The following is a 22,391-nucleotide window of genomic DNA, read 5'->3' as shown; positions in this document are numbered from 1 at the left end:
TAGTCTCATTCCTAGTCAGTTGGGGAATTTGAAAAACCTCACTGATCTGGAACTATCCCGTAATAATCTTACTGGTTCAATTCCAATTACTTTAGGTGACTTAACTGAGCTCAAAATTTTGTACCTTTATTCTAACCAACTTTCTGGTCTCATTCCTAGAGAGTTGGGGAATCTGAAAAACCTCACAGAGCTGGATATATACCATAATCAACTTAGTGGTTCAATTCCAATAACTCTAGGTGACTTAACTGAGCTCAAAATTTTGTATCTTTATTCTAACCAACTTTCTGGTCCCATTCCTAGAGAGTTGGGGAATTTGAAAAACCTCAATGATTTGGATCTACAAGAAAATCAACTTACTGGTCCAATTCCTGCTTCCTTTGGCAATTTGAGAAAGTTACAATTTTTGTATCTCCGTGCCAACAAACTTTCTGGTTCTATTCCAAAAGAACTTGCATATATGGATAACTTGGTAGAGCTGATACTAAGTGAAAATCAGTTTTCAGGCCATTTGCCTGAGCATCTTTGCCAAGGTGGGAAACTTGAGAACTTCACGGTGGCCAGTAACAAGTTAACAGGACCAATACCAAGAAACTTGAGCAATTGCTCCAGTTTTAAATGGGTCCGCTTTAACAACAACAGTTTCACTGGGAATTTATCTTGAGCTTTTGGTATCTATCCGAAGTTGCTGTTCATTAATTTGAGCGATAATGATTTTCTTGGTGAACTCAGCAGCAAGTGGGGGAAATGCAAGAATTTGACTGATTTTCGGATTGCCAGAAATAACATTAGTGGTAGCATACCACCAGAGATTGGAAATGTCAAAGGCCTTTTAGGACTTGATCTTTCATCGAATCATTTGATTGGGCAGATTCCAAAGGAATTTGGAAAATTAACCTCTCTAGTTAATCTTTTTCTGCAAAACAACCGAATTTCTGGCAATATACCTGAGGATTTTGGGTCACTAACAAAGTTAGAGTCCCTCGATCTATCAGACAACAGATTGAATGGGTCAATCCCGATGTGTATAGTAGATTTCGTACACTTGTTTCAGTTGAACCTGAGCAACAACAAGTTTGGCCAGAAAATTCCAAAGGAGATAGGGAGGATAACTCAGCTTAATGTACTTGATTTGAGCTATAATCTTCTGGTTGGAGATATACCCCCTCAGTTAGCCAATTTGAAGGTCTTAGTAAACTTAAATCTTTCCCACAATGGCCTATCTGGGCGCATTCCTACAGAACTTGATACTTTGACTGGTTTGCAGGATGTCATATTGTCATACAATGAGTTGGAAGGTCCAATCCCTAATAATAAGGCTTTTGTGAATGCCTCATTGGAGGGTAATAAAGGTCTTTGCGGCAATGTAGCAGGACTCCATCCCTGCGAAATGCTGTCTTCTGTGGTGAAGAGGCACTCAATGGCGAAGGGACGTATACTCATCCTCATCACTGTACTTCCTGTTATGGGAGCATTAGTACTGCTCTGTGTTTTCATTGGTGTTCTCATTATGTGTAATAAAAGAAGGAGAGTTAGAGACGTTGAAAGAAGGGATGGTGATGGTTGGCTTTCGATATCCATGTTAGATGGGAAGGCATTGTACAGGGACATCTTAAATGCCACAGAAGAGTTTGATGCAAAATTTTGCATCGGGCAAGGAGGACACGGAAGTGTTTACAAGGTAAACCTTCCATCATTAGGGAATATAGCTGTGAAGAGACTTCATTCTTCATTTCAGAATACACATCCCAAAAGCTTCATCAATGAAGTAAGGGCATTGACTGGGATTAAGCACCGGAACATTGTGAACCTCTACGGCTATTGTTCGAAAGCACAACATTCACTCTTGGTTTACGAGTATGTGGAGAGGGGGAGTTTGTCTAGTATTTTGAGCAATGAAGTTGAGTCCAAGAAATTGGATTGGCTTAAAAGGGTGAATATCATCAAGGGTGTTGCTTTTGCTTTATCTTACATGCACCAAGACTGTTCACCACCGATTGTTCATCGAGACATATCAAGCAGTAATGTGTTGCTTGATTCTGAGTATGAAGCTCGTGTTGCAGACTTTGGAATAGCAAAGATTCTCAAGCCAGACTCATCCAATCGCACTGCGCTTGCAGGCACATATGGTTATGTCGCACCTGGTAAGTTTTAAATAGTTCATGAACTATAACCAAACACTCCATTGTTTTTATCTCATTTACATGTTTAAATTCTTAATATTGTTCTGGAAATTGTATTGTTCAGAGCTTGCATATACAATGATGGTTACGGAAATGTGTGATGTGTATAGCTTTGGAGTATTATCATTGGAGATAGTCAAAGGAAAGCATCTTGGGGAACACATTTCTGTGCTAGCAAATTCATCGACTATAGATCCTGAGCAGCTTAGCGATTTGCTGGATGAGCGCCTTCCGTATCCTGAAGAAAGAGTAAAAGATGTTTTGGTTTTTATCATCAAGCTAGCATGCTCTTGTTTGCTTGAATCTCCAAAATCAAGGCCAACAATGCACTTCATCTCTCATAAGTTATCATCAATGGATGCACGTCCACCTATTCATCAGAGAAACCCCCATGTAAGGCGAGCAATATATAATCCTTGATATGTATGGAAATGTCGCTAGTGTGAAGTAAGTATTTCAATTGCTGGGACTAGTATTTTTAGGGTGCTCATTTTGTTTTCTGTATTTAAGACCTTATATTACAGTCGCACATAGTTCGTCTTGGAAGTTTTCATTCGATTTCAATGATTTTACCTGTGTGTATAGAAGCTAGTAAATGACCCTTTCTGCTCAAGCTTTTTTCCCAACTGAATAAATGGAGTTGTTTTTCATTGTAATGACTAATGACATTACATTTTTTCCAAATAATTCTTATATTTTACTGTGGATTATGAAGATAAGAAAATCTGGCCAGAAGATCCATTGCTGGAAGCCTGTGTCAGTTTTTACATCGACAGAAATACCCTAAAAAACAAACTCCAATCATCAATTTATCAAAACAACAATAAGTCTAACAAATTCATTTAACATTTTTAATTTTTTTTCCTTGTTTTTATGATTTTTTTTAAAACTCATAGGAAACCCCGTGAAACTTTTAAATTTTAATTCGTTTTCATTCACTTCCATGATAATGAAACATTTGACTCCCAAGTCGTTCTAATGGAAGAAAGATTAACTCAAGTCTTCTTCTTGGGTGGTCCACAAAATGACTTAATGATTATGGAGAAAATTGATTCCACAAACTTTAAGTGTCGTCCACAATTGACACTTGAAGAATAAATTCCATTGACTCACAAGTCTTGGGTTATTTAAGCTACCACCTAACCTACTAGGAATCGAATTCTTTGGTCACCAAGTAAATTGCGGAATATAAATAATGTTATGGTCATATTTTATTTTATTTTTGGAAAATTACTTTCAAATTTAGTCACTTAATTTTTGAAAGAAATTAAGAAATCTTTAATTTAAAAGATTCTAATGGAAAAAGAGAAAAAGGCCAAAATAGTTCTTTATCTTTGAGTTAAAACTCAAAGTCATCCTAGAGTTTTCATATGGAACATTAATAGTCTCTCATGTTTGCAATATTGGTGAACTTTTAGACCTCCTCCAAACTTTTTGCCTATTTTTTAACATTAATTTGTCCACATTTTTATATATGGAATGTTCATTTGTTTTATTATTTATTTAGTAGAAATAATAAAAAGGTGAGAAGAAGAACATCTTGTTTTGTTAGGTTGAAATATTATTGCAGCTAAACTAAGAACACTTTGTTCTGTTAATATTATTGCAGCTAAACTAAGAACATCTTGGCATATGATGTTAAAAGAAAAGAAAAGAAAAAATTGTACTATTGCACGTGAAATCGATGTAACTAACCTCTCGATTTTAGGTGCAATAATATTTCTACTAAATAAAACAAGGTATTCTTCTTCTTACCTTCTCTCGCATGGAGTTATTATTTCTACTAAATATATAAAAAGCCGATTAAACATCTTATATATAAATTATGGATAAAATCAATGTAAAAAGTTAGACAAAAAATTGAGGAAGGACCAAAAGTGCATCAATATTGCAAAAATGAGGGACTATTAGTGCTTCATGTGCAAACTCAAGAATGACTTTGAGTATTAACCCAAAGATAAATGATTATTTTTAGTTTTTTCTCAATGAAAAAATCTTTAAAAATATCAAATAAACGAGTAAGGGTCCTTATAAGGGGAATTTTCGCATATAGTCACTCAAAATAATTTAATTAGGCTCTATAGTTATAATTTGCTAATTACGATTCGTAGCTACATGTTAGAAGGAGGAGAGAGACGAGCTAGACTGGGAGAGGGAGGAGAGAGGAGAACGATATTGGGAGAGGGAAGAGAGAGGTGAGCGATTTCGGGAGAGGGAAGAGAGAGGCGAGCGATTTTAGGAAAGGGAGTAGAGAGACGAGCAAGAGAGGCCGGAAGAGAGTAGAGAGGTGACTTGTATTTGTATTTTGGTTAGATATTGTATATATGTAATTAGTATGTATATATATCAATGATTGTATTTGTATATCTGCATACAATTTGTATCTGTCTACAATTGAATCGAGTTCAAACATTTGTATTTATATATTCAATCTCTCTCGCTTTATACACACACAAATTATACATTTGTATTTGTATAATTTGTGTTTGTATAAAGCGAGAGAGAGATGAAGAAGAGAACTGGGCAGAGAGAGATTTGTATTTGTATAATTATAAGTGTATAAGATGGAGAAATATGTATATGTATTTATATATCCAATCTCTCTCTCGCTTAATACAAACACAAAATATACATTTGTGTTTGTATAAAGTGAGAGAGAGAGACTGAGCAGGGAGAGATGACTAAAAAAATAGGAGAGAGGGGGGAGAGGGGAGGGAGGCGAGAGAGAGGAATATAATTATAGCTAGAAGTAAGTTCCGAATTGTAGTTAATACAAACTATAGCTATGTTACCTCTGTCCGAATTTAAATGGCTCACTTTCCTTTTTAGTTCGTCCCAAAAAGAAGGACACATTTCTATATTAAGTAACAATTTAACTTTAAAATGCTAATTTTACCTTTAATGAGATAATTTATAGTCAGAGAAATTTCTATCATTCATTTTAGATCACAAATTTTAGAAGTCTTCTTTTCTTTTTAAATTTCGTGCCGAGTCAAACTACTTCACATAGGAGGGAATATATGTTTGCTTATTCGGCTAATTTCCCCTTCTTATAAACATTTCAAGAAGGTTTTAAAACCTACTTTTCTGCTTCCTTTAATCCTTTAGGACTACTGTTGCTTTGTTTTTGGGCTCTGGCCCATTCCAGTTGTTTTTACCATTGGACTGTTTTAAGTCCAAAAGTTCAAATAGGTAAGATGCGAAATCAAGTTATTTATCTTCTGCGAAAGTTCTGTTTGTTTTCATTAGATTTGTTGATCTTTGTCGGTAAAGTTTGTTTCTTTTTCAACTTTTTGAATTTGAGGTCTTTCAATAGAGTATTGAGATTTTGTATCCCCGGATTTGGTGAAGAATTTTTTTCTGGGAAATGTCACTTTGCCCAAAAACGGTTCAATTCATATTCGAGAGTGTAACTGATGAATACTGAATATGACAATTCAATTCAGTTCTGTTTATGCTAACGACTCAATTGAGTTCCTGAGACAGTGACATTGATTTCAAGAAGAATATTGAAAAGGCCAAACACATATACAACTCCATTTAACTTGTCTCTAAACTTCATTTTGACTTCAACTCAACCTTGTTTCATATTGAAACTCCAATTCCATTTTTCATGTACCATTAGTCTAAGTGTAGCCGTTGAAGTCCATTTTGATACCATTTTGCTCTATGGTATCAAAAGTGTTCTTCAAGTACATAGCACACACCTAAAATTAAGACGTCACCGCGCATGACTTGATGCTTATACTCGTGAAGTTCTAGCTGATCTCTGTATATTTTTTGTTGCTGTTTGCTGATAGCCTATCGAACTGATCCTGCTTTTTGGTGTTGATGGTTTGCTTTGTGTTCAATTGTATCCTCTGTATGCATTATGCACCTTCTGCAGGTGTGCTAAGTTATGTGTTTATATGTACTTTTATCACTTAATCAATGTTTACAGATTTGTATCTAACAATAATAATCATGGTTTGATGTAAACATTGGTGAGTCTATATCTATAATAACTGGAAGTTTGTAATTCTCGAGATATACCACATTTTGTGCTGCTCATTATCTTTTTACTTCCAAGTGCTACCCCAAATTCAGCACCGCTCGGGATGTGTGTGTGACATGTTTCTTCTTCATGGGCCATCCGAACAATAATATCAACATTCCGCTCTGCATGGCCTGAGAAAACAATACAACTATTCACAGTGTTGTTGGCACTTCATGTGTTCTTAAAATTTTGTGTTGGGCTTAAATTTTTATTTGGCAAAATTACTAAACTACACTACATATGTTTACATATTCTCGTTTAATTCCTACTCTTTCATAAAAAATCAAAAATCCCTATTTTTCCCCAAACCCTCTATTCTAGATACTTTATTCTGAAAGAACCCCAAACCCACCTTTCTCATCCCCAAAATCTTGCCTCTAATCTTTTCCCACTACCAAATTAGTTACCGAATTCAAAGCAATTTGATCTTCAAACGATTCTATCTCTATTCAACCGTCCAAAGTTCAAAATAGGTATTATCATCTTCTTCATTTTTCTTTCAAAATCAATTTTTGTGTGTCAATTGATTTTGGATCAGTTGTCAAAATGGATCATCCGTCTTTTAATATTGGGATTTCCCAAATAATAACACCTAACAATGATCAAATTTTTGATTCAGAAGACCCCAACTGGGCAGAACAGAGGTCTAAAAGTTTGCATGCATCGACATTAATGGCAAATCAAACTTCGACGAAGAGAAAATCGAAAAAGGAGGTGGGGGCATTATCTAAAGCAAAGGATGCAAAAACTCAAAAGAAAATGGATAGAAAGGTTGCCCCTCCCATTTCTCGACCAACACTACCCATTGTATGCATTTCTTTTGCTTTTAATTTAGACATTGTTGAAAAATAAATTTTTATTGTATATATTGAAATCTGGAGTTGTTACCCAGAAACACTGATTATTTTATCAAATGTTGGTATTGAGTATAACTTTTACATTTGTAGATGAAAGATTATTTTTTGTCAATTTTTTTTGTGTTGAGAACTGTATCTAAGATAGGCATTCAATTCACAGTATGATATGTAGGTTGTTTGTTGTACAATGTATCATAATCATAGATATTCACATGAATGATACGTAAACAAAATAAAATAGATCTGGTAGTTAACATTTTGTATCATATTTAAATATAAGTCAGTGTATATACAGAAGTTATATGATTTTGTGTATCAGTCATGTATTGTTATTATGTAGTGTAAAATGATCTGAAACATAATATTTTGAATAAATATTTGGCCTTTCCTTTTTTAGTTCTGTATGCATCATTTATCGGTTTAGTGATTGATCAACATCATTTATGTTTATGGAATTGCAGAATATGAAATATGTAATTAAACATATTCCAAAGCAACCTCTAAAGTTTGGTCCTACTTGCAACTCAAATTTTAATGAAAACTTAGTGTTGTCAATAAAGGATGAAGGTACGGAATTATTTAAGGATACTATATTTGGCCAATACCTTAATATCTCCAAGTGCCACTACCAAGTGTTTATATCTTCTAGAGGTTGAGCATGACAATTTAGACAAAGAAATTCATATTCGTCATGCCAAAGGAAATGTATTGCAATTTAGTATCAGAGAATTTGCTATTATTACTGATCTGAAGTGTACTGGAAATATTAAAGATTTTACATATCCAGATTCAAAAACTAGTAGGCTGGTTCAAAGATACTTTCCTAGTCCAAATTATAATGTAAACAAAGGACGACTGGTAGATCGTTTTGATATGGATGGTTGGGACAACATTGATGATGCCCTTTAGATGGCTATATTGTATTTCATTCATACATTTGTATTCTCACAACTTGGTGATGCACCAATTCCTATTGAAGATTTCTTAATGGTAGAAAATGGCAGCTATCAACAGTTTCCGTGGGGACAACTTGCCTTCACAAAGTTAATGAAATCATTTAGGAAAGAGTACAAACCTGACAGACAAATGTATCGCTTGAATGGAATTCCATACACACTTAATATCTGGGTATATGAATGTGTATCTGTAATACATAACGAGATAACTGTTAAAGAAGGAAACGGTATACCAAGGGTATGCAATTGGAAAGTTGTGGGTGCAAAGCCTAAATTTGAGATGTTTATGGAAAACATCTTTACTGAGGTAATTAGTACATAACAACCTTTTTTACTTTATTTTTTTATTTGTGATACATTATTTAACTGGTTCTCATGATGTTTTAATTTTTGTTTCTATAGAATGATTGTTCTAACGTTCAACCAACTCAAGAGGAAATCATATCACTTGATTTACCAAATAACAGTCATGTACCTCCAACTCAACCAACCACATCAGATGTTAATCATGAGGAGGTGCCACCAGATGAGGTTCCTAGATTTGAAGAGTTTTCATCAAAACCTCCAGAGCAACTGTTATGGAGATCCACACGATTTTCTACCACAAGATCCACCCTACCCCCCAAGATAAGAAAGGTTGCACATCCAACAAAAAATAATGTGCCCAAAGCCACACAACCAGATGATAAACCGAATCAGCCATTTCAAACTCCGGATTCACAACCGTCACAAGTTGATAATGTATCTGGTGTTCCTCATAATACAGTTTTAGGAAGAACAATTTCAGACAATGCAGGACTTGAGGAACTGAAGGGTCACATGAAGTCTTATGTAAGTAAACATAACTATGTCATTTAAACACTTTCATGTTTATTGTCAATTCCACTTAATATGCTTAATTTGAATCTAGGTTGACAAAAAAATTGGAGCTCTTGAGGCGTTAATTATAAAAAAATCATTCTGAGTTGATGAAAGCAATTGGCGCGAAAGAAAACGAAAGTGATAAAGTAGTATTTTTATTTTTTAGTTTCCCTTTTCAGTTTTGTGTTATACTGATTTTTTGGATCATGAAGGACAATGGTGGCATTTCTATGCCATATATAGTGGATGATTCAGTAGACAAAGGTAATATTGATCCACAATCGGCTTCTAATCAATTCTTTCAACAAATCATTTCACCCATATAAATGGATTTTGCAACTGTTGATCATGATGTTGATGCATCTGCTGTGGAGGTTGAAAGATGACATGTTACCGAAGAAAATGTTGCAAAGTATGTATATGATACTTCAATTTAATTATATAACTTAATGTCTTTTAATCATTAGTTAATTCGATTAAAATTATTAACAATATATCATTTAATAAGATTGATACTTTAGTAATTTTAATTCATATAAACGTTGCCTTTTTGTGTATCATTGGTTGTACATTATACACTAAAATCTTAGTTGATACTATATATTTTTTTTTTTGAATCACTATTAACAGATACTTTTTGATATATTTCCTTATATACTAATATACAAACACAGAATGATGAGACATCCATTAAGGAACATGCTATGAGAGATTCAACAGTTGTTATACCCACAACACACCATAGTCATGTTCCGGTAGAAGAGATAGTTCATAATAAGGAAGTGGTAAGTAAAGAGTTTTTGAATTGTTATAATCAATTATTTTTGAAAAAAAATTCAAAATGTTGTGTAATATTCTGTTTATTATGAGGATGCAGGACATGAAGCCCCCCAATTACACACAAAAGTATTGAGCGGTGATGAATAATATGCTGAAACAATTCAACAAGACTTTGAAAAACATGCTTCAAATCCAGTAATTATTGATACATCGATCTGGTTCTAAATTGTTTACTGAAAAATGTCAACGGATGCATATGTAAATTATAATATTTTGTTATAATTCCCTGATATCATGTAGGATTCGACCACACCGGCTTCTATTTCATCTGACACTGAAGCATTCATAGATGCAATTGTCTACAAACTTCCAAACGAGCCGATTAAAGTCGCACCACTGAGTGTAATCATTCCTCTACAGCTAATCGACAATGATGATTTTCTATCTGACAGCCAGCTACCCACCCAACTTTCAGTCAAGGAGTCTGCACACAATTTTGATACAAAGACTCCAGCTCTACGTAACAGAATTCCTTCAAAGATTTTGCAGTATCCTTATGTTAATACCTTTGGATCCAGCGATAAGGGCAAGGGGAAAATAGACGATGACATTCGCCCATATACTCCATTTGAAGGATGTGGCATCACCTATCAAGTTCATCAGTTTTAATGCAAGAGTACTCCTAGTGGATACAGAAGGGACTCCTCAAATCACATGCAAACAAGTTTTTTTTATTAATGTATCTTTATAGCAAAGCATATGCGAATAAGTAAGTTTTCGTATTATTGTATTTTTATACCTTGATTTTGTATTAAATTATTCTTATGTTGGTATAATCATTCCCATAGGAACCCATCAGAGGATATTTATATAGAGGCAAATCAGCTCTATTTGGATTTAATTATATGAAATTTGTTGTCGCATTTCCTTTGGACAAGAACTGGTTTTATACTATGTCACAACCATATAAATGTTGGACTGATCAGGTACAATATACAATACAATTATGTATATGATACACAATTAACATGTGTAACTCAAAAATTCAGATTACTACTTGTGTTTGCCAATTGTTATATGTATCATCTACTTTTTATCATATATTGTTGTTTTATATATTGTGTTCTTGTTTTTCTTTATTTTGCAGCACATAGATGTAATTTTTTACTATCTACGCAAGAAGTCAAAACTAAGAAGCATGGATCAATACAGATACACTACCTGCAACTGTTTGTTCAAGTCCGATATCAATAATGTGTACAAAAGGTATTATTGCAGTCCTGCAGATGATACTCTTAGTACACAGGAATACATTGCCCGAGCTGATGTTGTATATGTATATAAAAGGTCCATCAAAGACGTCATTAATGAATTTTTTGTCCCTGCTGCTTTACTATGACATATGGTAGATGAGGTATATATTCCAATCAACTGTGACAAAGAATTTCATTGGGTGTTGGCTGTGGTTTTAAGGGAAAGGTTAATACGAGTTTATGACTCATCTTTGGGATCAAGGAAGAAAGTTCAATCAGTTGTCTATCATCCTTCCTAACTACCTTCAGGATAGTAGATTCTTTCATAAAACCGACATAATTGATTGGGCAGTATTGAATGCATATAAAGACAACAAAACTAGTGAATTGTTGGGTCCACAACGTCCGTTTGAGGTGGAATTTGGTCGAGACATTATGCAACAAGGGAGCGATAGCCTGTTAGTATTGTATCCACCCAACTTTACTTACACATTTCATTTAATTTATAATGTGTCTTCTTTCTGTTTGCAGTGACTGCGGAACGTATGTTGCCGCTTTTGCTAAATTTCTGAGTGACGAAATGAAGGTCCCATCGATTCCTTTCTGAAGTGACTATCTGCGCTCAAGATATGCAACACTGTTATGGAAATATGGTACCGACAAGGCCAAGGCGGGATACGTTAGCGAGAATGATGATTCTACAAGGCTAAAGGGTGTCTTCATTCCATTGACAGATGATGAACTGATTAATGTAGAATAGTAGTTTATTTACCGACTTACAGTCAAGATATGAAGTTTTATTGTTTTGAAGATACATTAAGTGTTTTGGAGTATTCCTCCCCAGGTCAACATTATATTTCTAAGTAATTCATATTTCTAAATTTGAAGAGTTTTTATGTCCATAATTTTTATGTTGCTTTTAAATTCGTTTTCAATACATTTTAATACCTTATTATTTTTTGTATATTATAAGTATTATACATATCACTTCAACTTCTACTACAGTGAATCTGATACAAAATTTCCACAAAACTATCAAGTATATGATATAAAATTGTTTTCACAAATAGCAAAATTTTATTCTTCACACAACATGGTACAAATTATATCTTATAAGATTGGTACAAATCACAACAGATGATACTAAATCATTATCATTTACATAATATTATGTATATGATACTTAGGAGCTTCAAGCATCTCAAATTGATACGATTTTATTATTTCATGCCAAAGTTACAAAGATATTAAGTATCAAATAAACAAAATTGATACCAAAATTACTCTAACTTTTTTTAAGCTGATATTAAATTTCCAGAAAATTATTATGTACATGAAACACAATTGCGTCCACAAATATCAAAATTGTATGTATATGATATATAATATTGATAAAAAATAAAACATCCGATACTTTATTCTTAGTAGATACAAAATTTAGAAGAAGATACTATGTATATGATATTTCATTGCTTCAAATGATACCTTTTTTACATGTTGTCTCTTTTAACTTTGACACACATCGTTACAAAGATATTAAGTATCAAATACACAAAATTGATACTAAAATTACTCTAACTTTTTTTAAGCTGATATTATATTTCCAAAAAATTATTATATACATGAAACACAATTGCATTCACAAATATTAAAATTGTATGGATATGATATATAATATTGTTAAAAAAATACAACTTTCGATACTCTATTATTAGTAGATACAAAATTTAGAAGAAGATATTATGTATATGATATATCGTTGCTTCAAATGATACCTTTTTTACATGTTGTCTCTTTTAACTTTGGCACACATCGTTACAAAGATATTAAGTATCAAATACACAAAATTGATCCTAAAATTACTCTAACTTTTTTTAAGCTGATATTAAATTTCCAGAAAATTATTATGTACATGAAACACAATTGCATCCACAAATATCAATATTGTATGTATAAGATATATAATATTGGTAAAAAATTCAACTTCCGATACTCTATTATTAGTAGATACAAAATTAAGAAGAAGATATTATGTATATGATATATAATTGCTTCAAATGATACCTTTTTTACATGTTGTCTCTTTTAACTTTAGCACACATCACATCTATTGATACTATTGTTTTATCCAATACAAAATTTACAAACAATTAAGTATCAGACAAATAACAATGTATACCAAACTAACTTTATCAGAAATTAACAATAAAAAAATGTAGCCAGAATTCAAATCATAACATTTTTCATTTATTGCATCATAAAATAGTAACCTAAAAGTACTTAATAAAGTATCAAATTTGAGAATTATTAGACATGAAGCATAAAAGTACTTCTAAAATGCAAGCATCAAGAATCTTTCGGGAAGAAAGTACATGTTCTTCTATTGTGACCTTCCTGTCCACACCAGTTCATCTTTGTGGTAATCTTTTCATCTGGATTTTTCTTCCTCTTTTTTCTTGGCCTTCCAGGCATTTTTTTGTATCTTGGTGTCAAGACGACTTCTTCCAAAACACATTTTCGGAGCTATCCAATCACTTTTGTCTGGCATTGGTTCTATGGAACTGCATATGTGTTTGTTAATGCATCATGTTTATAGTAATCAGAGCAATAGGGGTGTACATCTTTAATATTCCTCTTCTTCAAAACAGTCATTGCATGCGCACAAGGTATCTCGTCATGTTGAAATCTACCACATGAACAAGTTTTCCTCTCAAGACAAACGGTGTATCTTATCCCACCTTCATACACTGCAAAAATATATTAAAAAGATGCAACAACCTGCAAATGTTTAAAAATTAGAGATACATTAAATGAATTTTGATTTGGTATACATAATAATATAATGAGAAGTAAAGCTAGAAACATAATACTTGTAATACAGTTATGTACCTTCATTTTCGCACATTTGGATGCGTTTATAATCAATATTTCTTCAAATCTTCTCTCTAATGTTTCCTTTGTATAAGATGCCATTTCTCGATTTTTGCAATTTCATGTACCAAATAGAATTCTAGCTTCTTTTAGAAAGTCTATAATACGTAATTGTCGTGCATCAACTAGGCAACCATTGATACATTCCTCTATGTTCGAAGTCATTATTCTCCCCCTGCTCACTGTTGCATGAGATCTAGCCCACCTTTCATAGCCAAGATACTTCTTAATTCTGCCATATACTTTTTTCACTTTAGCCATTAATTTTTCAAAATCATCTTTCCGATAAGCCTTTGCCATTGAATAGAACAAATCAGTTAGTATGGATCTGCTTTTCCTAAAATATGTACACACATTTTTCCAGAGGTGCCATAAGCATGCAAAATGAGGAACATTTGGATAAAGAATACTTACACTCTTCATTATGCTTTCATTTCTATCTGATACAACACACATTTGTTCTCTATCACCAAATACATTTTTAAACTGTTGGAAGAACTATGTCCAAGAACAATCATTTTTCGTGTCTACAATTCCATAAGCTAACGGCAATATACAACCTTAACATTCAAACACACAACATTATGATTCTTTATACATAATTGTTGCAGGATGTTATACTACTATCTTAAAAAATTAAATTAATAAACAACATGACATACCTGCCCCATCGGGTGTACTTGCCGATACAAATGTCCCTCGATAAGCTCTGCTAATATGTAAATCATCAACAACAACAGGCCTACATAACTCAAACCCTCTTATCATTGGCCTTAATGATATGAAGAGATACATAAACTCATTTTTTTGGGCCTTGTGCATCCGTATATATGAATTTGGATACACAGTTTCCAACATATATATGTATTTTGGCATCTGTTTATATCCATCTGCATGTCTACCCCTTATCATCTCCAGTGCACGTTCTTTAGCACACCATGCTTGTTGGTAAGAAATTTCAACTCCATATAGTGACCTAACATCATCAATTATATCGTTTGGAGTATGTTTTCTTTTATGATTCACTAACTTTGGAGCTGTCACACCACTAACAAACCCAACAATATCGTGTACCTTACTTAATACCCTATCCCTCAATGGACATGTATGTTCACTATTGAAGTATTTCACTTTAAATATGTCCGTATTTTTTCTAACAGACGCCTTCAAATTCCAACAACAATCATCTGAATAACATACTAATACGTAGCTGCAATTATACCATATATATTTATTATTTGATCAGGTTTAATGTATCAATTCATAATATCAAAAATAAAATAACAGTACAACATACATTATTACAAATACTTTTAGTTAAATAATAATGTGCACACATATTAATATATCACACAGTTTGATGACGACTCAGTTTATATTGTTGATATACAAATCATATAACAAATTCAAAATCCACTTATTAACCTAATTTTACTTATCCTTCTTAATTGATACTTTAATAAACAGAGGTAACTCAAAATGCACGTGATACTTTATTGTATCCAATGAAAACAATACACACACCTATCCTTCTTAATTAATACATTAATAACCAGAAGTAACTCAAAATGAACATGATACCTAACACCTACAATTGCACGTAACACATGTTATTTGTGTATCATGATCAACATAATAGCAAATAAATTATAAAAAATGAAGAATGTTATAACATTGAAGTATCACAAACCTTTTATTATCAGATCTTTTAACTCTAAAATTGAAGCTATGCTTTATTTTGTATTTTGCCATTACAGCCAATAGAGTTGTCTTATCCTTGTACAATTGCTTCACTTCCACATTAGAAACATTTGTATATGATATATAATTTTCCACCTCCATTTTTGGTATGTAATAGGAATCACAAATTTTCGATGCAACAATGCTTAGAACCTTTGCATCCCTTTTTCCACCTTCAACACACACAATTGCACCTGTTGTTGCATCAAAATTTTGTATCTCTTCATCACTTTTATCCGATGTATCAATGCATAGTGGATACATACCGAATCCTACCTCATGTTTCTTCACTTCTATGTACAATTTCACCCTTATATCATTCCGAATACACAATGAAGATAAATTACCTTCTACGACGTATCTGATCTCCATATTTTTTTTGATTCATCAACTTTCAATTCTACTGCAGTTGCTGAATTAAGATTAATGAATGAAATATTTTCCCCAACCACTATGCCATCACTTTTGTACCGCTCGTATCTAACATCACTTTCCCATATTCCTAAATGCCTTAACAAGATCGAAATATTCATTACAAATCTTCACCAAAAAATGCGCTACTAATTTTTTTGAATCGGCCTTCCATAGCTTTTCGCAAAACAGGAAGAGAGAATTTTGAAATTTGAAATTTTAGTTCTGTGATCGTTTTATGAATGACTGATTTGTAGATGAAAGAAACGTATGCGTTAATTGTGGCAGTCAATTTTTATTTATGTTTTAAATCCCTTATTTAACGCACTAAACTGATAAAATCCCTTTTTTAACGCGCTGAATTGATAATTACAGCTTCTAAATTAAAGTATCCGCCCGCATATTAAAGTATCCGCAAGACAATAAAATAAAGGGAGTTTTGTAATTTCTGAAAGAGTAGGGATGAGAAGTAATTTATTTACAGTATTATACTAGCTTTGTATAATTTTTACTTTTTATTTTCATAATAACAAATAACTTTCATCGGGCGTAAAGTTTATATTTTTAAGTCATAACATCCTATTTCACGACTTAAGAACTTATGTCCTCTAAGCATAATTTGGGATAAGGTTGTTCACGAATCGTTTTGGATCAGTTATTGGTCAAAACCAAAATTAAATCAACTTAATCGGTTTTAAAATTATCAAAATCGAATCGAACCAAATATAATATATATTTATTGCTTTGGTGGTTACTGATTTCGGTTTGGGTTGGTTCCATTGTTAACCATACACAATAAAAGAAACAATTCATTCAAAATGTGAAAAAAGTGACAACGACAATCCATTCAAAATGAAATATAGTTAGAATGACTGAAATTCTAAATTTTCGATCACTGAATTTATTGTGAATAAAGCTTTAAAATTCACTATATTTGCCTAGAAGGAAGAGACAGTAACATTTTCGTCACACAAAGAATTGTCATAGATACTCATATACATGAAATTAATAAGATAATGTTTTCACCTTGAACATTTTTGCTTTCAATGATTAAATTATAAAGAAATTTTAATGAAAACATATATAAGATTTTTAAATTTGTTTATAAAAATAATATATTATGTATGTATATTAATAAAATATATGTATATAATTCATCGGTTGGGTTCAGTTATTTCTTCGTTTTTTCGAATAAAATCATAACCGAATCAAATACTATCAATTTTCAAAAATCTAAAATCAAATCAAACCATTTCCAAATAAATCGGCTTTATTTTATCGATTTGGTTCGATTTTTATCCAAACCGTGAACACCCCTAGTTGGGAGTATTACTAGAAATTAAAGATGAGCTTTTTTGAAGGGCAAGTTGGGTAATTTCTTCCTATTGCATGGTCATTAGCTCGTCAATTACGAAATGACTTATATATATCTATATTTTTTTGGAGAAAATCTCACAATATATTTCAACATCTTTAAGGCTTAGGCCCACAATTGAGATACCCTTTTAATTCGTTGGCACGTACTTACATGAACATTGACTCATTGACTTACAAGTCGTTCTATGTCTACCCGTATTTAACAAGCTGAGAAATAAATCCAATTGAGACAGCAATTATAATCATGCAAATTATAGCTACTATTCATAATTGTATTTAAACTCTAGTTATTTATGAAAATTTCTTAATAAAAATTTGCAATTCTGCGCTACCTGACCCGCAAAAATGATACAATATTGTGCTGGTCTTTAATTTTTTCATCTCATAACTAATAAATTTTGCGTATCACAAAAAATTAAACTGAAACAAACTGTATGTGTGTATTTGTTTTAGAGGTGATATAATGTGTATCAATGTTTTAGTTTCAAAGCTAATATGTGTATTTGTGATTGCAAGAGAGAGAGGAAATAACTTTGGCGGAGCTCCCACTGCATGACATAACAAGAACTTATGTCCATTAAGCATAAGTTCGATTATTGAAGAATAATACTTAAAGATCAGCCTATTTGAAAGGCAAGTTGGGCAATTTCTTCCTATTGCATGTCCACTAGCTCGTCAATTACGAAATGACCTTTGAATATATTTTGGAGAAGATCTCCCAATATATTTCCACAACTATAAGCTTAGGTCACAATAGAGACAGCCTTTTAATTCATTGGTATATACTTACATGAACAGTGACACATAATTGACTCACAAGTCGTTCTAATTCTGTCCGTGTTTTACAAGCTCAGAAATAAATGCCATTGACTCAGCAAGACTTGAAGTGATTCACTACAATATAAAACTATATACTCATCAATAGCCAAAACAAACAACTGAAATCTTTTAGCTTTCAAGATGGTTCCCAAAATATTTTGTTTCCTTCAGCTTTTCACTCTCTTCACTGTTACTTTTGCTTCCACTGAGGAAGCAACTGCTCTCCTCAAATGGAAAGCAACTTTTCAAAACCAGAATAATTCCTTATTGGCTTCATGGACACTAAGTGTTGGTGCATGCACGGATTGGTATGGAGTTATATGTTTTAATGGTCAGATAAACAGGTTGAATATTACTAATGCTGGTGTCATTGGTACACTCCATGATTTTCCATTTTCATCTCTATCATTTCTTGAATATGTTGATCTTAGCATGAACCAGCTCTCTGGTATTATACCCCCTGAAATAGGAAACCTCACTAATCTTGTCTATCTTGACTTGTCGTCTAATCAGTTTTCAGGCAAAATCCCATCACAGATTGGCTCACTGTCAAAGGTTGAGAACCTCTTCATCTTTAATAACCATTTAAATGGTTTCATTCCTGTTGAAATAGGGAGCATGAAATCACTTGAGATTTTAGCCTTACATAATAACCAACTTTCTGGTCTCATTCCTAGTCAGTTGGGGAATTTGAAAAACCTCAGTAATTTGAAGCTAGCCCAGAATAAGCTTAGTGGTTCAATTCCAGTTACTTTAGGTGACTTAACTGAGCTCAAAATTTTGCGGCTTCGTTGTAACCAACTTTCTGGTTCTATTCCAAAAGAACTTGCATCTTTGTATAACTTGGTTGTCTTGTCAATGAGTTACAATCACTTTTCAGGCCATTTGCCAGAGCGGCTTTGCCAAGGTGGGAAACTTGAGAAATTCTTGGTGAATAGTAACAAGCTTACAGGGCCAATCCCAAGAAGCTTGAGCAAGTGCTCGAGTTTCAAAAGGGTTCGCTGCAATAACAACAACTTTATTGGGAATTTATCTGAAGCTTTTGGCATCCATCCAGAGCTTCGGTTCATTGATTTGAGCGACAATGATTTTCATGGTGAACTCAGCAGTAACTGGGGAAAATGCAAAAAATTAATTGATTTGCGTGTAGCCAGAAATAACATTAGTGGTTGCATACCAACAGAGATTGGAAATGTCAAAGGGCTTTTAGGACTTGATCTTTCATCTAATCATTTGATTGGGCAGATTCCAAAGGAATTTGGAAAATTAACCTCCCTAGTTAATCTTTTTTTACAAAACAACCAAATTTCTGGCAATATACCTGAGGATTTTGGGTCACTAACAAAGTTAGAGTCCCTCGATCTATCAGACAACAGATTGAATGGGTCAATCCCGATGTGCATAGTAGATTTCGTGCACTTGTTTCAGTTGAACCTGAGCAACAACAAGTTTGGGCAGAAAATTCCAAAGGAGATAGGGAGGATAACTCAGCTTAATGTACTTGATTTGAGCTACAATCTTCTGGTTGGAGATATACCCCCTCAGTTAGCCAATTTGAAGGTGTTGGTAAACTTAAATCTTTCCCACAATGGCCTATCTGGGCGCATCCCCAAAGAACTTGAAACTTTGACTGGTTTGCAGGATGTCGTATTGTCATACAATGAGTTGGAAGGTCCAATCCCTAATAATAAAGCTTTTATCAATGCCTCATTGGAGGGTAATAAAGGTCTTTGCGGAAATGTAGCAGGACTCCAGCTCTGTGAAAGGCCGTCTTCTATGGTGAAGAAGCACTCAATGGCGAAGGGATGTAAACTCACCCTCATCACTGTACTTCCTGTTATGGGAGCACTGGTACTGATCTGTGTTTTCATTGGTGTTCTCTTTATGTGTAATAAAAGGAGGAGAGTTAGAGAAGTTGAAAGAAGGGATGGTGATGGTTGGCTTTCGATATCCATGTTAGATGGGAAGGAATTGTACAGGGACATCTTAAACGCCACAGAAGAGTTTGATGCAAAATTTTGCATTGGGCGAGGAGGTCACGGAAGTGTTTACAAGGTAAACCTTCCATCANGTAATAAAAGGAGGAGAGTTAGAGAAGTTGAAAGAAGGGATGGTGATGGTTGTCTTTCGATATCCATGTTAGATGGGAAGGAATTGTACAGGGACATCTTAAACGCCACAGAAGAGTTTGATGCAAAATTTTGCATTGGGCGAGGAGGTCACGGAAGTGTTTACAAGGTAAACCTTCCATCATTAGGGAATATTGCTGTGAAGAGACTTCATTCTTCATTTCAGAATACACATCCCAAAAGCTTCATCAATGAAGTAAGGGCATTGACTGGGATTAAGCACCGAAACATTGTGAACCTCTACGGCTATTGTTCGAAAGCACAACACTCACTCTTGGTTTGCGAGTATGTGGAGAGGGGGAGCTTGGCTAGTATTTTGAGCAATGAAGTAGAGTCCAAGAAATTGGATTGGCTTAAAAGGGTGAATATCATCAAGGGTGTTGCTTATGCTTTATCTTACATGCACCAGGATTGCTCACCACCCATTGTTCATCGAGACATAAGTAGCAGTAATGTTTTGCTTGATTCTGAGTATGAAGCTCGTGTTGCAGACTTTGGACTAGCGAAGATTCTCAATCCAGACTCATCCAATTGCACTACACTTGCTGGCACATATGGCTATGTCGCACCTGGTAAGTTTTAAATGGTTCATGAACTATAGCCAAACACTCCATTGTTTTTATCTCATTTACACGTTTTAATTGTTAATATTGTTTTGAAAATTGTATTATTCAGAGCTTGCATATTCTATGAAGGTTACACAAATGTGTGATGTGTATAGCTTTGGAGTATTATCATTGGAGATAGTCAAAGGAAAGCATCTTGGGGAATACATTACTGTGCTAGCAAATTCATTGACTATAGATCCTGAGCAGCTTAGCTATTTGCTGGATGAACGCCTTCCATATCCTGAAGATAGAGTAAAAGATGTTTTGGTTTTTATCATCAAGCTAGCATGCTCTTGTTTGCTTGAAACTCCAAAATCAAGGCCAACAATGCACTTCATCTCTCATAACTTATCATCAATGGATGCACGTCCACCTATTCATCAGAGAAACCCCCATGTAATGCGAGCTATATAATCCCTGATATGTATGGAAATGAATAACCTTTGTCGCTGAGTGGCTGTGAAGTATTTCAATTGCTGGGATTTGTATTGTTGTATTGTTAGGGTGCTCATTTGGTTTACTCTATTAATGTGTATATTGTAAGAGGTAATTAATTATTTAATCTTCTGCTTCTTTGGCCTTGAGTAAATATCAAGAATTCAAGTTGCTGCATTTTTTTATTTTTTGCTTTCGATCGGTCTAGAACATATGCAGGAGCACTAGTTTTAATGAATTACTTGTGTTTTAGTTTTCGACTCTTAACAATGTCCTTTTGGCCATGATTGATCGAAGCAAATTTAATGAAGTTTAGAATCAAAGTATTGCTAAGTTGTAATCCTCTGGAGCCAGGAACAGGGGAATTTTGGTATTATGGGAAGGAATTATTGCTTCAATTCAAGTTACAAAACAGTGAAGTCATTGTTGTTTATAATCCCGTCTCAATGAAGAACAATCCAAAGGAATAATGAACAAGAAGTACAAGAAACAACAGATAATCATATCATCATATATCATATCATATAATATCATATATTACTATAACTGGGAACAAAAAAGTTAAAAGTTAAAAGTTGATTTACGATTTTACCCCTGCTATATAAATTAGAAGAATATTAGGAAACAGATAGATTACCATTTTACCTCTACATTAAATTAAAATGTTATAAGCTATTAATAAATTATATCATACTATTATATTATTATACTAATGCTAATCAGTATATACCTGCTTTTTAATTTTATCAATTTTTGGCTTTTGATTTTCTTCCTAATCTAGATTACTCTCCCAATACCTATGAACATTCAATTATTGCTATAATAATTATATTAAAGAAGGTGAATGAAGAGTTGCACAGTATTAGTTATGAGAAATGTTCACTTATTGCTCCAACAATAATAATGATGAATAAGGAAAATGAAGTGATCACTAATCCCTTTCATTATATTCTTTTATTTTTTTACAGGAGAAAAATGTATGTGTACATTCTAAAACTTCATACGGAGCTTGCAA

General features: G+C 33.3%; 2 protein-coding genes and 1 long non-coding RNA gene across 3 annotated transcripts in view; 2 read left to right on the top strand and 1 right to left on the bottom strand.

Annotated features, from left to right (window-relative positions):
* The window catches only part of LOC125854829 (probable leucine-rich repeat receptor-like protein kinase At1g35710), a 29,471-nt gene extending 28,807 nt beyond the window's left edge, over window positions 1-664 (top strand). Inside the window, exon 3 of the mRNA XM_049534413.1 lies at window positions 240-664. Within this exon, the coding sequence (XP_049390370.1) occupies window positions 240-664 (425 nt within the window). The remainder of the gene's footprint in view (window positions 1-239) is intronic.
* LOC125856571 (MDIS1-interacting receptor like kinase 2-like) lies at window positions 629-21,539 on the top strand. The gene is made up of 4 exons (XM_049536148.1): window positions 629-1,186; window positions 19,765-20,134; window positions 20,300-20,905; window positions 21,009-21,539. The coding sequence occupies exons 1-4, from the start codon at window positions 1,022-1,024 to the stop codon at window positions 21,353-21,355; spliced, it is 1,488 nt and encodes a 495-aa protein (XP_049392105.1). The 5' UTR covers window positions 629-1,021; the 3' UTR covers window positions 21,356-21,539.
* On the bottom strand, window positions 1,638-20,633 carry LOC125856572 (uncharacterized). Its single transcript, XR_007445534.1, has 2 exons — window positions 20,572-20,633; window positions 1,638-1,810 (listed from the first exon to the last, which is right to left on the bottom strand). It is a non-coding gene; the product is annotated as an uncharacterized LOC125856572 (long non-coding RNA).
* Window positions 21,540-22,391: the final 852 nt, after the last annotated feature.

This window comes from Solanum stenotomum, chromosome 2, assembly GCF_019186545.1.
Source record: "Solanum stenotomum isolate F172 chromosome 2, ASM1918654v1, whole genome shotgun sequence".
In the NCBI taxonomy this organism is placed as follows: domain Eukaryota; kingdom Viridiplantae; phylum Streptophyta; class Magnoliopsida; order Solanales; family Solanaceae; genus Solanum; species Solanum stenotomum.
The sequence above is the reverse complement of the archived record's forward strand: the minus strand, read 5'-3'. Positions and strand labels throughout refer to the sequence as shown.

Bases quoted from the DNA above. Each gene is read 5' to 3' on its own strand.
- LOC125856571 (XM_049536148.1), top strand. From the start codon at position 1,022: ATGTGTATAGTAGATTTCGTACACTTGTTTCAGTTGAACCTGAGCAAC. The intron at 20,135-20,299 runs GTGATGGTTGGC...GGAGAGTTAGAG, and splicing joins AGAAGTTGAAAGAAGGGATG to AAGTTGAAAGAAGGGATGGT. The intron at 20,906-21,008 runs GTAAGTTTTAAA...TGTATTATTCAG, and splicing joins ATATGGCTATGTCGCACCTG to AGCTTGCATATTCTATGAAG.